Source organism: Diorhabda sublineata, chromosome 1, assembly GCF_026230105.1.
Source record: "Diorhabda sublineata isolate icDioSubl1.1 chromosome 1, icDioSubl1.1, whole genome shotgun sequence".
Taxonomy (NCBI): domain Eukaryota; kingdom Metazoa; phylum Arthropoda; class Insecta; order Coleoptera; family Chrysomelidae; genus Diorhabda; species Diorhabda sublineata.
Window position 1 is genome coordinate 12,728,178 of NC_079474.1, and position 21,225 is coordinate 12,749,402.

Sequence of the window (21,225 nt, forward strand, 5' to 3'; positions counted from 1 at the left end):
ATAGATTTATATCATCATTATGCATCTGGAATAGATTTTTATACCAATATAAACTTTGAATTGACTTAAAAATACTCCAACTGAACACAAAAACGTCTATAATTTTCACAATTTACTGAACTCATTGAAAAAAAAAAGGATTTTGAAACACTTAGTTTGGAGAGCCTTCATTATACAATAAACTGAACTAATTAATTACGTACACATTTTCTATCTCTACTTTGAAGTTACACCAAAGTCTTTCGAGACAGTTTATTCAATAGAATATTAATAGAAATATAACGATATTCAATGTATGCTTAAGTTTATGACGTATCCGACTGGGTTAGTGTATGTTTAGTTGCCTATATTACATCAAATATTTATTTCATGAAAAGAAAAAGTTATTAAAATTCATCAAAACTCGCACATAACACAGAATTTTCGTAAAATTGAAAGAGAACAATTCATTTAATTGAATTGTAACCGACCCAATAAAGGCACAGAAGCAGTTGATATATAGCTTTGTGAATACGTAATGTATGCTTAGTTGCCTATACCTGTTAACTGTTTTTGGAATAAATATCATAAATTGAATGTATATTTGATAGCCATAGAAAATCAGTTATTAGTGAAAATTGTTATTAGAAATATATTTTCGAAAAAATGAGAATGAATTATTGTATTATATGATAATTGACCCAATTATGATACAAAAGCACCGTATCTGTATAATCTGCTATATGAATACGTAAAGTATGTTTGGTTGCCTATATCAGTCAGCTGTTTATAAATAAATATATTAGTAAGTATATGTTTGGTTGCCTACATTAAATCATTTATTTTCATTTTAAATATAAATTTATTTATTATCAATTTTGAACTAAAACAAAAAAAAATTGAAAATTGAAGCTATTGAAATGATGTTTTACTTCTCAGATACGCACATGGGTATAACAATTTTTGAATGCGTATTTGTAAATAATGAAAAAGGAATAAAGAAAATAGTGGTTTAGATACAATCATATTAAAAATTTATGTGTTTTTCTTTGATAGAAGAAAAACAAAAACACACTTTTATTAGGGTCACATAATGAATGGCTAACTTTAATTCAATTCTCCCAGACTTCCTTTGAAATTTTTTAGCTTTAAGACGAAAAAAAAATTACAAAAGAAATTGATTGAATGACGTTATCAGTGTAAAAAGACAGGACAGGACTCGACAAATTTTGTAACTAGAAAATCGAAAGTTATTTCGAAAATGAAACGAAAACTGATTGATTGGTAAGGGTATTTTTGTTTCTAATCCATCAACAAAGTTGTAATATTACCCAGCTTATAAAGAGTAATATTACCAAAAGGATCGTTTTAATGGGGTTTCATTATCGACGACAAAATTTACTGATAGGTTGACAGCTTAATTTACGACGTACCAAATAATAGACGTAAAAAGGAAATCGTCGGTAAAACTAAATGAGTTTCCACGAAAGCTTCCGTAAATCTTTTAATTTATTGTTTGTTTGATCTACCGATTAGAAGTAGACATTTATTATTATCAGGTGAATATTTTCATAAAAAAATATGTTAATTAATGTTTTTTATCGATCGCGTGTCTATACACTCGATTTTTAAACACCTCAAAACGTCAGATTGATTTGACAGATTTTACATACATTAAATATGAAAGACTATACAATAATTTCATAAATTCGTATCCTTATCATTCCCAGGCATACCAGTAAAGTGTCTTTTATTATTAGAAATAGGTAAGAGAGGCAAAAAGAAGATTTTGATGTTTCTATTTTCCTATTTGCGTAGGGAAAGGTAATTGGACGTGTATGGACGCTTAAACATTAAGTCTTATTTGTTTAATGCCGTTCACAACCTGGATTCGCAATAAGGGTTATAAGATTCCTCCTAGCCAACAGCTCTTAGTTAAAGTAACAGTAAAGACAGGTTTGTCTATAATTGATACCAACAGCAACCAGCAACGTCCTCTGACGGACGGTATAAGTAGTTTGTATGTCAGTTTAAACGTCATACGTCAATAAATTTAATCATTTTTTAGATACGATAGTTGGTACTTATTATTTTAATAAATTATCAAATAGAAAACTTCAAAGTTTTGTTATCGATGTGTACGTTTAAAAATAACATGTAAATAGTATATTGTATTGATAAATTTACGTTAAAGCCTGACCTAACCTCTTGAACTTCTCATTTTATCATTTCGTTAATTGTGTCCCGATTTAATTACATGGATAATATCAATGAATGAAAACGATTTGATATTCTAATTACATTTCAAGCGATTAGTATGTTTTATTGAATAATTATTTCGAAATTATAGTCACGAAACATCACGCGAGTATCATTTCATAGTATTGTAATAGAAAGTTCGGCAACAGCGCAATTGGTAGGATTGTTGAGTTAGAAAAATTACAACTGAAAGAACTGAATACATACAAGAAATTGCACGTGAAAAACGCCGTTCTAGGAAACATTTTCAATGCAATACAAGTGGAAATTCACATGTTTGGTATACGAAAAACAATTTTAGCGTTTCTAGTGCAATTCAAGGCTAAAAACCTTGCCGATACGGTCCACAGATGCTGTAAACTCCAAGCTTTTCTATGACAGATTGTATGACAGATTTAATTGTCATATTACGCATTTTGATTTCAAATTTTTGTATCCGTATTAAATCAAAAGATGGTTCAATTAAACTTAACCTCAAAAACAATAAAAACTGAGGCAAAGGCGCATGTGCGAAGCCGTTTGTCGATTTGCCGTTTGAGTTCAAACGACATTCAGTTTCCGATCCGTCTTGCATCAGCCGTGACCTTGAAGAAATCACAAAACCAATCTTTGTAAGTTCGTGATCTGAATATAGAAAATGCATGATTTTCCCATGGTTAATTATATGTGGCAAGGGACGGAAGATCATCTGTTTTTAATTACCTCATTTTTGTCTTATATTAATTTAACTGTGAAGAATCATAAATCTACCTATTTAACCTTTAGTTAATATTGTATTTGTTAAGATTTATTGGATACTGACCGTCCCTTCATGGGAACCAACTTCGTAGTTAAGCGATTCCAAATGTCCCTTAGGAGCTTGAAGTTCCATCAACTTTTCAAATTACTTTTTTTTGTAATTAATATTACTTTTAACGACCATAAACATAATATAGTATAGTCTTGTTGTGAATTAAGTTATTTAACTAGCGGGACCAAGTTCGTCGGGTTATCCTAACATCAACCTTACTAAAATATTTAATATTTTATCAAAAATAATGACACAACATTCAGGTCATTGAACTTATGAATCGATTAATATTTTTCGGAAAGGTGATCAAAGAAATTTTTTAAATATATAATACAAATTGTGATTTACTTATATATAGTTGTCTTTAAAGATATAAAAGAAAATTCTATAACTAAATTATAAAGAATAATATATAATATACGGGGGTATTTCATAAGATTTACTTAATACTGCTTTCAATTTTATAACTAATTGAGATAAAAAAAAATATTTCATACAAAATTCATTCGAAATTAACTAATTTTTGCAAATATTTTAATCCAATTTCGTTTATACGAAAGCTGCTACTCTAATTTAGAGATATGGCAACACTATGGCAAATCTGACATTGACATAATGAAGTTTGACATTTTTAATGGTGAACGTAATCAGAACGTGTTCTATTTAACTTGATCATATTCACTTGTTACCATGTCATATTGGTATTTTTTCATTTACGAGGGCTGATGCAAATCTTATCATTACAACTTATTACAACAGACGTGACAGAGAAACTCATAATAATTTATGGGGACAATTTTTAGTATTCAGATAGTTTTTTTCAGATACCAATACTGCCAATCCACTAATATAAAATTAAAAATTTATAATTGTATACGGAAATTATGTATAGAAAAGTCACAAATCTTCCTGATAAGCTATGACTATTAATTTCTGTGTCTGTTAAGTAGGTTCATCCCCTGTCAGTAAAGTGAGCTAATAATGAAACAAATGTTGTATATGAACGTTGATAAACGAGCTAACTAATAAAACAGCTGATCTACGTCAAAATGCCAACCGTGGGGTAAACAATCAATTATATCACATGTAATATCAAGAGAACTATTTTTAAATATATTTCAGGAGAACTAATACAGCGAAAACTGAGTATTTTTACAGTTTTTTCAATCTACGAAACTACGAAATCTACAAAACACTAAGTAGTCGAAATAAAACCAACAAAGCCACGTTTCCAGGATGAAATTTCGTACATCTTTGAGTAGCAAGTCTTTACGAATCCATTTTGCAATACAACTTGAAACAATTAGCTCTAAAATCTAACAAATAACTTCGAAAACCACACAGAAATTACGTCACAAACATTTGTTTACCCCACGACGGTCATTACCTGATTTTGATAATGCATTAGAATGCTCAAGTGAGTAATGAAACTTATTTCTTCACTGTAACTCTGCGGTAGCTTCTAGCAAGCTTTATATCTCGATTTAATTATTTTTATTTATAGAAAATTGATGTGAGCACAAGTTGGATTTATAATTACATCTTTTTTCTTTTATTCTAGAGCCAACAACTTTCCGGTACGATGTCTTACGATACGAATAGATTACTTTTGTTAACAACTCCAATTGATAAATCTATTGAATCAAAAATAGCCTCCGATTGGTAAACAAAAGCTTTTGCGCTAAATTTCTGGATGTTTTATTGGATTTTAGACCTTATTATTGCAAGTTACATTTGAATAAGTATCAAATCTCCTTCTAGAAACGTGGCTTTGTTATAATTAGACCTAAAGATTTAAATGTGTCCTTATACCTTTCAGCAGCCATTGCCACATAAAAAGAAACTCAGTATTCTGAATTTCGTAAATTATTTGAGAGCTTATTTTTATTAATATTGCAAAAATACTCAGTTTATACCGTATTAATTTTAACTGAAGATATAAAAAGTATCTATGGAGGCCTCTTAATACCATAAAACCAAAAAAAATGAAAAACAACAACCGATACATATACAAAACACAAGTATATACGAGAGTAAATTGTTTACCCCACAGCCGTCATTTTGACGTATATCACTTCTTTTTTTGATTGAGGTTAGAAAGGCCTCAACTGTTATGGTTATTCGGCCAGTTTGTAGTGACTTTTCCCGACTTCTACTTATAATTAATGTAAACTACGTAAATTTACTGGTACTGATCAAGCTCTATGATTATAATTTTATGTTTGAGTACTTAAAAATTTAGAATTGAGCTTGATTTTTTTACCACTTGGTAATTTAAACAGTATGGATCATAAACTCTATTCGAAATCGTGATAAAATTATAGAGAAAGTAAATATTAGAGCTATTTAAAAAATGTGAGATAGGTCTTGCTACTTTTCGTCACATACTTCCTCGATGATGACATTCTGACGCTAATTTAGTTGTCATCAATATGTCATAACCAAAATTTATCGTCATAATGGACAAATAAAATGAGTCCGAAGATACAACGCGATGCCATCGCCAGTTGCAAGCGTTCATCAAACTGCCCATTCCGCTACGGTTCAAGCTGCACAAGATCTTCCCAAAGAAAAGAAATTAAGCGTACTTGAATCCCACGGGTACTATTTAGGAAAGACTATCGGTACCGGTTCGTACGCTACTGTACGTGTAGCTCAATCCGAAAGACACGAAGGACAAGTAGCTATTAAAATCGTTAGCAAGTTTTCCGCTCCGGCGGATTATCTGAAAAAATTTCTTCCCAGGTAATTTTAAATTATGTTAGAGCAGGGCAAGGAGCTTTCCAAAACTGGACCAGTTAATCTGTGTGGTAGTATTCGACAACTGTTTTAGATCTTCGTTCTAGGACTAGTACGAGTTTCCAATTACTTCCCTTGGAACTTCTTCCTCGAATTTTCTTTACTGCCACGGTTGTTTTAAACTTTTGTTTCCAATAATGTCTTAACAACCATAAATTTAATGGAAATAAGATCGGGTAATCTTGAAGGTTATTCCTTCTATCCCATTACCGATTTGGAGTTGTTTATATTCTAATGTTCAAATTTTTTGTTGGTACTGAATCCTTGTAAAATATAATGTCCTTATTTTTAGAGAAATAGAAGTTGTGAAGGGTTTAAGACATCAAAATTTGATAAGATTCTTGCAAGCTATCGAAACCACTCACAGAGTCTACATAATCATGGAATACGCGGAAAACGGTAGCCTCTTAGATATTATAAGAAAAGATAATTTCATCGATGAACCGAGAGCTAGAAAATGGTTCAGACAACTCGTAGATGGCGTGGAATACTGTCATGATAGAGGTGTAGTCCACAGGTAACTATCATCAATTATATAAAAAGTTTAATACAACTTCGATTTAAATCCTGTAAGGGACGTAAAATGCGAAAATATGCTAATGGACTCCGGCTGGAATCTAAAAATATCAGATTTTGGTTTCGCCAGAGGTAATCTGAAGGGTAAAAACGGTCAAAATATACTTAGCGAAACTTATTGTGGTAGTTATGCTTACGCTTCACCAGAAATACTCAAAGGAATACCATATCAACCCCAACATGCCGATATATGGTCTATGGGGGTTGTTTTATTTGCTATGGTATATGGTAGACTACCTTTCGATGACAGCAACTATAGAGAATTGATTAAACAGGTAAAATTACTGTCATTTACTCTTTTAGTGCTAGATTCGAATTTTTCTTTTACAGGTTTCAAATAAAGTTAATTTTCCTAGAGAACCTAAAGTTTCTGGTGCTTGTAAATCGCTTATAAATAAAATTCTGGCTCCATTAAAATCCAGGATACGTATTAGTGGAATCCGTATTGATCCCTGGTTTGTACATATGCACACAGGTAAAATAATTCATATTTTGGCTCTGCACCTATACCTAGAAGATATTTTGTAAGAGACTCTATATCTTATTGCCTCCTCCTCCTAAAGGATGCTATTTTTTGAACTTTCTTCTGTCCCACTTCACTAGATATCTACTCCTTCAAGGTAATCAAACTTTTCAACGAAATAGAATAGACGAAACATTCACAGCCTGTTTTCATGGCATGTTCGCAGAATCTGCAGTTGTCGTCCTCTACCATCCCCATAGTCTCAAGATGATGTGACATGTAATAAGACCGATCACTAGTTTCATGTCGTTTCCGGTCACCACAAGAAGTTCTTCAGACCTCTTAGAGGATATGGTTATGAATCCTTTGAATTGTCTGTTTCTCTAGTGATACTGCATCTGATTCTTTAGCGATTCATTTAATTCGTTACTGGTATGGCATCTCGTGGAGCTACAGAAGGATTCTGGTCCAAGGTATGGAGTCGATGCCACTTTTTTGACAAGGTTTCATGCTTCCTTATAAATCATATTACACCCAGATGGATTGGAAGCAACAATGTTTTGGTTAGCTAGTACTTTTGGAGTTTGTTTACAGTCCGACACTAGTTTGGATGTGCTCTCAATAGCTTTCAGGACCTTAAAACACTCCTTAGCACGTATTTTTTTATTGTTCGCAACTCTACCTGAAAAATGTACTGTTGGACTTGGTTTACAAGTCCCACACTAGTTTGGATGTGCTCTCAATAGCTTTCAGGACCTTGAAACACTCCTTAGCACGTATTTTTTTATTGTTCGCAACTCTACCTGAAAAATGTACTGTTGGACTTGGTTTACAAGTCCCACACTAGTTTGGATGTGCTCTCAATAGCTTTCAGGACCTTGAAACACTTCTTAGCACGTTTTTTTTATTGTTAGCAACTCTATCTGAATAATGTTGAGTGATGTTCCTAGAGGTATGGAAAGCTTGCATTTCGGTCCAGTGAGCGGCTAGATTCGAACTGTCGTATGTATCAGAAATATACATTTAGAGTTTGCAGAAGATGTTTACATGGACCCATGATTGGCGGAGGTCAATTGACACTTCAAATGGGGTATCAATGCTATACATTTGATCCATTAGTTTGTCGAAACTTTTTAGCTTTATTAACTCTAGAGGCCATATTTCCTGGTTTTATTTTTACTGTCTTGATTAGCCTGTGGGCGTTGCTAAATGCTTTTTTTTCACTATGAATTGAAGGGGAGGTAGGTTCAGTAGAGCCTCTATGGCGGTAGTGGAGCTGGTTGACATTCCCCTGAAGTGTTGTTTGTTCAGTTTTTGACCACTAAACAAGCGCTGAATATGTGACCATGGGTTTGATGACTGTTTGGTGTATCCAGAATGGCATTTTAGGCTTTAGACCCCATAAATATTTTAATCTCTTTTATTTATTTTAAATTAGTTCCAAGCCAAGAGAAACCGGAAACTAGTAAATCTATATCAGAAGAAAGAAAGTTATCCATACCGAGTAAAGATCTACAACCACCGATGTTAATAACGAAGCCTCAATTAGAAGCCGCTGCTAAACCGAAAGTTAAAGGTAGAAGAAGTACAGTGGAAGAAACCGGGCTATTAACCAAATATCCAGATACTGAAAGTTTATCGGCTAATACGACAGATACTCCTGATAGTAAAAGCGAAAAATCTAAATCTCGTAGAGAATCTGAAAAATCTAAAAATACTACGGACAAAGAAAAATAAAAAACTTTGAATAAATAATAAATTTAATGATTGTCGATTACAATTATTACGAAGTACGCCCCTGTACTTTTATACATATTATTTCGTTCTATGGAATACGATTGGTTTGAAAATATTTTTTTTCATTTGAATAAAAATCTGTTAAGTTTTCAAAACAGTCTGGGATAGTAGTGATCAAAATAAGTTATAAAAACCAAACAAATGAGTTCTAATGTCAGCACGACGCTAAACATTACATGGAAATAACTTTATAGAAAAGAAGTGGCTAAGCGTCCGGCGAAACAGGACCGAATTTATGCTACAAATATTTTTGAATATGTTGAAAGACACATCAAGAAAAAATATATATTCTAAGTAAAATATTTTTAGAGAAAAAATAATGCTTATAGTTCAAGCTATTCATATATAGAGTGCGCTATAACTCGTGACTATTCGTAACCCGTTGAGATAAGAATGCGCCAGCTCGGGACGGGGATATTTCAGGTAAATGAAAAGGTAGTCAAAGTACATTATACAATACATAATGCACTTCATGATTCAAATCCCAAACTGCATAATGTGCTGTCACGGGTTTTTACGGTATTGAAATCACGATTTGGCGCGCGGACCATTCATAGACTAGGGTAAAAACCTTTAAAAATGTTAAAAAATAATAGTGGCATGAATGCCATAAGATAGGGAGGTGAATATAATAAAAATGAAAGGAAAAATATTTTACGGGCGGTTTGAGGTCGGGAAAGTGAGGGTGGTGAATTCTAAAGTGTGAAAAACGATTTATCTCGATTTTTGTTAAAACTAAAAGTCCTATGAAAAAAGTTGAGTCGCGAATTTATATGTAATAAACAGATCTGCAACTTTTTCATTTTCACTTTTTTCACATATACTCAAAATTTATGTGAAAAATTCAGAAAACCAAATTTTTTATTTTTTATTATTTTTTTTAACGAAATTTTTTAAAAACTTATCTTTCTATGTCCCAAACAAACTGTAATTTATATGATTTGGAATAAAAATTTTTTCACGTCATTTTGACTCAATATCGAAAAAGCATCCCAATTTTCAATTGAAAAATCTCCTGTCAAAATATTAGCTTTTTTTCAAAAGTCGGTGAGTTCTTTATTTGTTGAAGTCTGTACTTTGTGATGGTGGGACAAATATTACCATCACCGTGGTAAATTTTCCCAAAAAGGGCAATAAAAACAAAAAAAAAAGTCGATCCGAAATTTTTTTAACCATTATATTCAATTTTTAGATATTTCTTGAAATTCTACAATTTAATTACTCAGGTTTATCAATATAACATGGAATTTCACGTTTTTCGTGTAATTAGAATGTGAAATTTTAATAAATAACTAAAAATTATACATAATGATTAAAAAAAATTTTCGGATGCAATTTTTTCTCCTTTTTTTACCTTTTTTGAGAAATTCACCATTATGATAGTAACATTTTTCATACTATCTGAAAGTAGAGATTTCAAATGAACAAAAACATCACCATTTTTTTAAAATGGGGGGAATTTCGATTGAAAATTAGGGTGCCTTTTCGACATCAAATCAAAATAAGGTTAAAAAAACAATATTTCAAATCAAATAAATCACAATGTGTTTCGGACATGAAAATTTTTTATCCAATTTCGTGAAAAACAACGTTTTTTGAAAAAAATAGATATAAAATACCGTTTTTTCAATTTTTTACATGAATTTTGAGGTTAGGTGTATAAGAAAAAATTATTGATACAAAAATTGTGGATCTTTGCTATTTAACTTTTTTCAATATAACTTGTAGTTTTCCCAAAAATCGAAATAAACCGTTTTTTACCCTCATAAACTCACCCCCTTCCCCTTCCCGACCTTAGATCGCCCGTAAATTATTTTTCCTTCCATTTTTATTACATTCTCCTACTTTTCCAATTAGGTGTCATCCTAATAATTTTTTTTTGTTTCAAAAATCTATAATGACTCCGTTGTGACTAAAGGAAGCTCTAGAGTTTGAGGTGGTTTCCGCTAGATAGCACCAACGCGATTCTGTCAACGTCAAACTTATCAATTGTCAAAATGACATCTACATAACAGAAAACGTAGAATAAGAATTTCGGTTCTGATTCCACTATATAATAATATATAAGAACAAGTTATAAGCAATTTAGAGTTCTCTATGAAGACATCATCAAGTTGTATTCATACATCCAATGAAAACTATCAAAACTATCGATATGTTGGTAGGAAATTCAACATTCTTTGACATCGTCTATTGCGCCGATGTTTTCGTATGTAATTATTCCAAATTTGCATAAACATGACAAATTTTAAGAGTTTATCCAAAGTCGTGGGCTCTAATGAACACCTATTTCATCATTCCAGTTCAAAATATGGGAATAATCGAGTAGGGATAAACAAAATTATTAAATTAGTGTATGTTCATTTGTCTAATATGGAAATTTTTAACAAACTGCGTCTTTTTTTTCATTACTAAAATATTACGTCACAAATTTTAAAGAGTCATTGGTTTAATAGACACTTCTAATTTATAGGCACTGTAAATAAATAACCTGCAGTTAACTGTTATCGATCGGATATGATTTTTGCTTGTTTCTTTCTTTGTGTTCAACAAGTGTTTTTAATTGTTATTTACTATATAAATATAAAACGGTTGACGCTCGAGATTATCTTTTATACAAAATTCTTTTTGGATTCAATTTCGTGGGAAAAAACGGGTGGTATACTTCAAAATATGAATTGCCTCAAGTTTCCACCATTTTTACGTTGTCATATGTCAAAATTTTGAATAAATATAACATATAGGTTAGTTTTTATATTCCTATCAAGAGAATTATAATTTTTTTATTATATTATCAATATTATAATGTACAATTATCAATCAATTATTATAACAAATAATTTTTTTATTTGTTTCTTATGCCAATTGGTATTTCTGCTTGCTAGATTGCCAAATTTTGTGTCACCAAATCTATCATTATAATGCTTTGTATATTTTTGGTATTATTTTCGTACGTACGAAAAATAATTTAATATTCTTCATTCCTGTTATAAATTCCAACGTAAATAAAAAAATATAACGTCACTATTTCAAAAATTTCGACTATTCCTACGATCAAACAACACTGTAATGTCGTAATGACAGAATATATAAATCATAGCTCTATAAAAGGATTATATGACTGACGTATAAAGTAGGTAACTTCATTACCGGCGCAACAACAAAGCTTTGATCATCGTCATCATTCGTATTACGGCCTATAAGATTTTCGACGAAATTACGTAGGGAAATAATTTGCATATCATTATTACGGTTAACTTTGGGCATATTAATTACAACAATCAAAGATATTTAACTTTAAGTCGGTTATTATATCATATATTGTTAAAATAATGTGTAAAGATACAAGGGTTGACTGGTTAGTACTGAAAACGGGCTACTTATGAAAACTGCTTCTGTTAAACGATTTTGATCGTCGTTTAAAAGATTTTGTATGAAAACTATTTGTTCGATTATGCTAATTTTATGAAAAATTACGTCATATGTAAAAGGGTAACGGCTGCATTTTTACTGATTACGAAAAATGTAACATATTAAACTTTATTTTTGAAGTATTTCATTCATTACATTTCCTTATTACACAAAAAAATTATAATATTCAGTTTAGCAAACGTAGTGTGATTTTATCTGTGGAAAAATACGAAACGTCACAGATATTGGTGGTCAATTGATGTAATCAGCGCACTTTCAACTAAAACTACATTCTATGTACTTTTTGCTTGCAATAAAAACACGTGTTTTTATGATAATGATTGTATATTGTAAAAGCCGAAGAATTACACTGAATATATAAGAAACGCGATGTTAAACGAATGAAGAAACCAAGAAAAAGTTACGTAAACATTATACAAGAAGTAATCCGTCTCGTAGACTAATTCTATAATAATATTATTATTAATGAAACTTTTTATAGTTGACTGTTATGATCCAAAATATTAAGGCAGGAGTCCAATTAGTTATTTGTTCGTAGAGTTACAGGGGAGGTGGCTAACGCTCGCTTACAGACTTGAAGGAAATTAAGTTAGGTTAGGTTTATCGCACAATTCCTCACAGACAACAGTAGTTATCGAATATGTATGCACCTACTGCGGGGAAGTGAATACTGCGCAGCATACAATCTTCTACTGCCCAAATTGAGAACAAGAAAGAAAGAACTATCCCCGTATAAGGCAATGGGCAAAATGATGGAGAATATTGTAGACCAAAAAAGGAAAGAAGAAACTGGGGATCAAAATCACTAGAAATCTCGCTTAAAAATCTAATAGTCCTAAACCTCCCTATAAAAAAGTTAGGTTAGGTGGGTAGATTTGACTCTAAATGTCATAACAGCCAAAAGAGTGGGGTTACGTAAAAAATGTATGAGACCTTTTTTGTAGAACTTTTTAAGAACTTTATTTTTTGTTTGAAACTTTTTTCTCTATAATGAATATTTTCGAAGATATTCAGTCAAATCAATTCTAAATGAGATATTTCGAGTCGTAACTTTCAAAAAGAGTAGGTTTTCATAAAATATTCATAGAACCTTTTTTATAGAGCTTTTTATGAGCTTTATTTTATGTCTGAAACTTTTTTCTCTATAATGAATATTTTCGAAGATATTCAGTCGAATCAATTATAAATGAGATATTTCGAGTCGCAACTTTCGAAACGAGTAGGTTTTCATAAAATATTCATAGAACCTTTTTTATAGAGCTTTTTATGAGGTTTGTTTTATATCTGAAACTTTTTTCTCTATAATGAATATTTTCGAAGATATTCAGTCAATTTGACTCTAGATGAGATATTTCGAGTCGTAACAGCGAAAAGAGTAGGTTGTCATAAAATATGCATGAAACCTTTCTTGTAGAGCTTTTTATGAGGTTTGTTTTATATCTGAAACTTTTTTCTCTATAATGAATATTTTCGAAGATATTCAGTCGAATAAATTCTAGATGTGCTATTTCGAGTCGTAACTTTCGAAAAGAATAGGTTTTCATAAAATATTCATAGAACCTTTTTTATAGAGCTTTTTATGAGCTTTATTTTATGTCTGAAACTTTTTTCTCTATAATGAATATTTTCGAAGATATTCAGTCAAATCAATTCTAGATGAGATATTTCAAGTCGTAACATTCGAAAACAGTAGGTTGTCATAAAATATTCATAGAACCTTTTTTATAGAGCTTTTTATGAGCTTTATTTTATATCTGAAACTTTTTTCTCTATAATGAATATTTTCGAAGATATTCAGTCAAATCAATTCTAGATGAGATATTTCAAGTCGTAACATTCGAAAAGAGTAGGTTTTCATAAAATATTCATAGAACCTTTTTTATAGAGCTTTTTATGAGCTTTATTTTATGTCTGAAACTTTTTTCTCTATAATGAATATTTTCGAAGATATTCAGTCAAATCAATTCTAGATGAGATATTTCGAGTCGTAACTTTCGAAAAGATTAGGTTTTCATAAAATATTCATAGAACCTTTTTTATAGAGCTTTTTATGAGCTTTATTTTATATCTGAAACTTTTTTCTCTATAATGAATATTTTCGAAGATATTCAGTCGAATCAATTATAAATGAGATATTTCGAGTCGCAACTTTCGAAACGAGTAGGTTTTCATAAAATATTCATAGAACCTTTTTTATAGAGCTTTTTATGAGGTTTGTTTTATATCTGAAACTTTTTTCTCTATAATGAATATTTTCGAAGATATTCAGTCAATTTGACTCTAGATGAGATATTTCGAGTCGTAACAGCGAAAAGAGTAGGTTGTCATAAAATATGCATGAAACCTTTCTTGTAGAGCTTTTTATGAGGTTTGTTTTATATCTGAAACTTTTTTCTCTATAATGAATATTTTCGAAGATATTCAGTCGAATAAATTCTAGATGTGCTATTTCGAGTCGTAACTTTCGAAAAGAATAGGTTTTCATAAAATATTCATAGAACCTTTTTTATAGAGCTTTTTATGAGCTTTATTTTATGTCTGAAACTTTTTTCTCTATAATGAATATTTTCGAAGATATTCAGTCAAATCAATTCTAGATGAGATATTTCAAGTCGTAACATTCGAAAACAGTAGGTTGTCATAAAATATTCATAGAACCTTTTTTATAGAGCTTTTTATGAGCTTTATTTTATATCTGAAACTTTTTTCTCTATAATGAATATTTTCGAAGATATTCAGTCAAATCAATTCTAGATGAGATATTTCAAGTCGTAACATTCGAAAACAGTAGGTTGTCATAAAATATTCATAGAACCTTTTTTATAGAGCTTTTTATGAGCTTTATTTTATATCTGAAACTTTTTTCTCTATAATGAATATTTTCGAAGATATTCAGTCAAATCAATTCTAGATGAGATATTTCAAGTCGTAACATTCGAAAAGAATAGGTTTTCATAAAATATTCATAGAACCTTTTTTATAGAGCTTTTTATGAGCTTTATTTTATGTCTGAAACTTTTTTCTCTATAATGAATATTTTCGAAGATATTCAGTCAAATCAATTCTAGATGAGATATTTCAAGTCGTAACATTCGAAAACAGTAGGTTGTCATAAAATATTCATAGAACCTTTTTTATAGAGCTTTTTATGAGCTTTATTTTATACCTGAAACTTTTTTCTCTATAATGAATATTTTCGAAGATATTCAGTCAAATCAATTCTAGATGAGATATTTCAAGTCGTAACATTCGAAAACAGTAGGTTGTCATAAAATATTCATAGAACCTTTTTTATAGAGCTTTTTATGAGCTTTATTTTATGTCTGAAACTTTTTTCTCTATAATGAATATTTTCGAAGATATTCAGTCAAATCAATTCTAGATGAGATATTTCGAGTCGTAACTTTCGAAAAGATTAGGTTTTCATAAAATATTCATAGAACCTTTTTTATAGAGCTTTTTATGAGCTTTATTTTATGTCTGAAACTTTTTTCTCTATAATGAATATTTTCGAAGATATTCAGTCGAATCAATTCTTGATGTGCTATTTCGAGTCATAACAGCCAAAAAAATCGATTGAACAAAAAAATGTATATAATTTTTTTTGAAGACCTTTTCATGTGCTTTATATTTTAATTGAAACTTTTTTCTCTAAAATGAATATTTCCAGAGATATTAAGTAAAATTTTCCTAACTTTAAAGGGGGTTGAATTGCATTCGAAACTTTGCATATAAAGGGATTATTTTTTCCAATCAAGGATAAGTTTTGTCGAAAATTTTAGTAAAATCGATACTTTATTCTACTTTTTATTAACAAAATGCTTGATGAAGAAAAATAAATCGAAATATTCCTTTTTCTTAAATGTAACATTTTGAATTGGGTCGAAACTTCAATCAAATTTATTTTAATTAATAATTTAAATTATTTCACGTGCATAGTATTCTTAATGTGACTGGAAATGTGATGTTATAAACCTGATCGAACTAATTTGAAATAAATTTCATTAATTGCATCATCTTTTTGATCTTCGACGACATATTCTTCTTGCAGTAGCAAATCAACTTTATATTACATCAGCTTTTATATTAAATGAAAAAACTTGATAATTAACTACCTTATATGAAGTAGGAGGTGCTTTAAAAGAATGGAGTTAAACTAGTTTTAAATAGATTACGATATATACCGGGTGAGAAATAATAGTATAATATAATTTAAAGTACTAGATAAGATATGATGAAAAAATGAGACCTCCATATTGTTTTTTTTTTATTTTTTTTTTGAGTTAAAAGCATATTACTATTAATAAAAAGTTGAAAAAGTAGAAAATTATGATTTTTTGAGAAAAAAAATTTTCATAAAAATTCAAAATTTATTTATTTTTCTGAATTAAAAATAAGAATTGTTGTAAAGTAGAAAACAGGGCTTTATTGGGGACAAAAAATCTATCTTTCCATCTATTTTGAATAAAATCGATACGTTTTTGAAAATATTTAAAACCAAAAGATATAGTTTTTTGAATTTTTTTATCAAATTTCGAGTTTTCGAAAGAATGATTGACACAAATTATACAATTTTCAATTCTCTACACCTTTTAATCAACACTTTTTTTAATACAGGGTTTAATTTGGTCGTAAATCACGCTTGGACTTTATAAACCTTCATTCTAACCCCTTTCAACCCTTTAATCATATATTTCTATTTCGAGTATATTAAAAAATCAAAATTGATTTTTTTCCATCTGACGTCGTACCGATTTGATAATTTTTTTTCCAAATAAGTCCCGATATTTTGGAAACTAGTTAATAAAAAATTTTCAAAATGAAAAAAAGTTTTGTTAAATATAGAAAAATGCACCTTCTTATCAATTTTGAACAAAATCGATGCATATTTGGATGAGAAAAAAATATATAACCAAAAAAATTAGTTTTTTGAATATTTCTAATAAATTTTTAGTTTAAGTGGGATATTTATTGATACTAATTGTACATTTTTTAACTCTCTATAACTTTTATTAAACATATTTTGCAATACAAGTTCCAGTTTTGTCGTAAATCAAGCTTAAACATTTCAACTTGTAATTTTATCCCTTTCATCCCCAATTTCAATCCCCATAATATTTGTGAATCATTTATTACTATAAGTACTACGATTTCTTGTATTTTGAACCCAGTTCATCCTTTCGCTTTCTAAAATCATTTAACAAACACACAACATCGAACAACTTTTTTTGAACTCTCTATATTTTCAAATAATTTGCGATAATGAACCGGAAGGTCGAAGCTAATCAAATTTTATTACCAATATCTTTTCTTTCAGTAGTTTTTCCGTATTGGATTTTTGCTGAGTCTTTTCAAAGTGACATTTGAACTTAATATCTAAGTCTTAAGTCAACGTGATTATTGCCCTCCATGAATGACTTATGAAATTTTAGTTCACTAAACTTTTTCTATATTATTATAAAATGAAATTTTAGTTAATATTATGCAACGCATAATAAACTGTCTGACAATGATTTTTCAAGTTGCCTTTATCGATCTCACCCAAGCATTTGATATGGTACGATTGAATGATGTAATAACTCTACTGAAGAAAAAGAAGATTCACTCTTACATAATAAAACTAATCGAAGACTTGCCCGATCTTGATCAGCATCACGATGGATGAAATTATAAACGAGGTAAAGCAAGCTGGAAGAGGATACCGAGTGGGAAAGAAAGTAATAGAAATAGTATGTTAGAAGATAACTTACGAAGGCTACTATACAGATTGGAACAAATATCTTTCAACTTCCAACGTACAAATATCCCTGAAAAAAACTGAATACATCCCGACGACGAGATGATATGAAAGCTGGTCTTCATCATTCCAGCCGCAAACACAGGACTAAGTCCTAACGTACGATGAAGATGAGTACCCTCCAAAACATGTTATTTGAATGCATCAAGTGTAGAATAACGTTGACCTCGCAATTTATTTCTGATCTGCGGTAATGAGAAGAAATCATTAAAGGTCAAACAAGGAATTTACGGTGGATGGCCCATCAATTCGATCTCTCAGACAAATTTTTGGTTCTTAACCAAGACAGTCTCTGAAGACAATCAACGGTTTAGTTTTAAAGAAAACAGTCTCTAAAGACAAATGACACATTTTCTAAGAAAAGAGAATCTCTACAGATAGTCATTAGCAAAATAGACAGTTTCGAAAGACAAATGACAGTTGCTTTTTTTAGAAAGACAGTCTCCCAACACAAATGACGATTGATTTGAGAATAGACAGTCTCCAAACATATTTATTTTTGAAAAAAAAACAGACTCACTGACCAATTTAGATTTGGTTCTGAACCAAGACAGTCTCTAAAGACATTCAACGGTTTCGTTTTAAAGAAAACAGTCTCTAAAGACAAATGACACATTTTCTAAGAGAAGAGAATCTCTACAGATAGTCATTAGCAAAATAGACAGTTTCGAAAGACAAATGACAGTTGCTTTTTTTAGAAAGACAGTCTCCCAACACAAATGACGATTGGTTTGAGAATAGACAGTCTCCAAACATATTTATTTTTGAAAAAAAAACAGACTCACTGACCAATTTAGATTTGGTTCTTAACCAAGACAGTCTCTAAAGACAATCAACGGTTTAGTTTTAAAGAAAACAGTCTCTAAAGACAAATGACACATTTTCTAAGAAAAGAGAATCTCTACAGATAGTCATTAGCAAAATAGACAGTTTCGAAAGACAAATGACAGTTGCTTTTTTTAGAAAGACAGTCTCCCAACACAAATGACGATTGATTTGAGAATAGACAGTCTCCAAACATATTTATTTTTGAAAAAAAACAGACTCACTGACCAATTTAGATTTGGTTCTTAACCAAGACAGTCTCTAAAGACAATCAACGGTTTAGTTTTAAAGAAAACAGTCTCTAAAGACAAATGACACATTTTCTAAGAAAAGAGAATCTCTACAGATAGTCATTAGCAAAATAGACAGTTTCGAAAGACAAATGACAGTTGCTTTTTTTAGAAAGACAGTCTCCCAACACAAATGACGATTGATTTGAGAATAGACAGTCTCCAAACATATTTATTTTTGAAAAAAAAACAGACTCACTGACCAATTTAGATTTGGTTCTTAACTAAGACAGTCTCTAAAGACAATCAACGGTTTAGTTTTAAAGAAAACAGTCTCTAAAGACAAATGACACATTTTCTAAGAAAAGAGAATCTCTACAGATAGTCATTAGCAAAATAGACAGTTTCGAAAGACAAATGACAGTTGCTTTTTTTAGAAAGACAGTCTCCCAACACAAATGACGATTGATTTGAGAATAGACAGTCTCCAAACATATTTATTTTTGAAAAAAACAGTCTCTCTGATCAATTTAGATTTGGTTCTTAACCAAGACAGTCTCTAAAGACAATCAACGGTTTAGTTTTAAAGAAAACAGTCTCTAAAGACAAATGACACATTTTCCAAGAAAAGAGAATCTCTACAGATACTCATTAGCAAAATAGACAGTTTCGAAAGACAAATGACAGTTGCTTTTTTTAGAAAGACAGTCTCCCAACACAAATGACGATTGATTTGAGAATAGACAGTCTCCAAACATATTTATTTTTGAAAAAAAAACAGACTCACTGACCAATTTAGATTTGGTTCTTAACCAAGACAGTCTCTAAAGACAATCAACGGTTTAGTTTTAAAGAAAACAGTCTCTAAAGACAAATGACACATTTTCTAAGAGAAGAGAATCTCTACAGATAGTCATTAGCAAAATAGACAGTTTCGAAAGACAAATGACAGTTGCTTTTTTTAGAAAGACAGTCTCCCAACACAAATGACGATTGATTTGAGAATAGACAGTCTCCAAACATATTTATTTTTGAAAAAAAACAGTCCCTTTGACCAATTTAGATTTACTTCTTAACCAAGACAGTCTCTAAAGACAATCAACCGTTTAGTTTTAAAGAAAACTGTCTCTAAAGGTAACCATAGATCCAAACACAAGACTAGGTCCTAACGTACGATGAAGAAGATTTTCCATTATTTCTCTATTCCTTGCGGTAATTATTAAGATGTTTGCTACTTAAATTTTGAGATCAATAAACTTTTGCATCCGTTGGAACCAATTATCGAATCTCTATTTACATTCCAATTGAGTTACCTCCGAAACATGTTATTTGAATACATCAAGTGTAGAAAAACGCAATTTATTTCTGATCTGCGGAAATCATCAGAGGCCAAACATGGACTGTTCAGTGGATGCCCCTCAACTTGATGTTTTGACTGTCCAGAAACGTTTTTGTTTGAACTAATGTATGAGAACTCGCAAAATCGTGATGAAGAATGGTTCGTCTTCTTCGATTTCTACCAAAAAAATGCTGGCATACCAATCAGAATTGACCGTTTTACGTTGATCTAATAGAACTGTAGCGACATGTCCAATTATTTTGGAAAAACAGGCGAATAGCTTGATCTCTCTGTTTGTAGTATCTCTTCATCAGTTATTCTAGCTGTCCAGCTTATTTTTAGGATTCTGCTTATTTCGAAAGCCTATAATTTATTAATTCCATTAATCGTAGATTTAAATTAATGGTATATGTTAATGTGCCAAAATTGATTATTGATTATCTCGATGATGATCAATAAAAAATAGAAAAAAGCACAAAGTTCATTCTTATTAAAATGGATCTAGATTCATGCTCACTATCAGTTAATAGATTTTGAGTTGACGTTTTCATATTCAGATATATCTGATTGAAGAACTACCAGTTTTACCCTCAGTCTCTGAAGACGATAATTTAGTTATCCAAAACGCGCTTTTTATAAGTCATTAGATTTTTATGGGGGACACTAGATGGTTTTAACGCATTGTTTTAATTCCGTCATTTCCATACTTATTAATTTTATTGTTTTAATGATGATAAACTAAAAATTTCCTTTTATTGCGATAATTATTATAAATATGAAGAACTAATAACGTTTAAGCGCAATAAACTATCAAGCATTAAACCCACAGATGTAATCACGTAATCTACCGCACTATATCCATGGCCCACCTCGTGAAAAATGTGAGTTTGCGCCGCCCCGTATCTCGAGTATAAAACCGATGAAACGCGGGTCCATTTC

General features: G+C 30.4%; 1 protein-coding gene across 1 annotated transcript; it reads left to right on the forward strand.

Moving 5' to 3' along the window:
• The first annotated feature begins 5,522 nt into the window (after window positions 1–5,522).
• Window positions 5,523–9,866, forward strand: LOC130451769 (testis-specific serine/threonine-protein kinase 3-like). Its single transcript, XM_056790999.1, has 6 exons — window positions 5,523–5,773; window positions 6,120–6,344; window positions 6,402–6,678; window positions 6,734–6,878; window positions 8,305–8,532; window positions 9,856–9,866. The coding sequence occupies exons 1-6, from the start codon at window positions 5,523–5,525 to the stop codon at window positions 9,864–9,866; spliced, it is 1,137 nt and encodes a 378-aa protein (XP_056646977.1).
• Window positions 9,867–21,225: the final 11,359 nt, after the last annotated feature.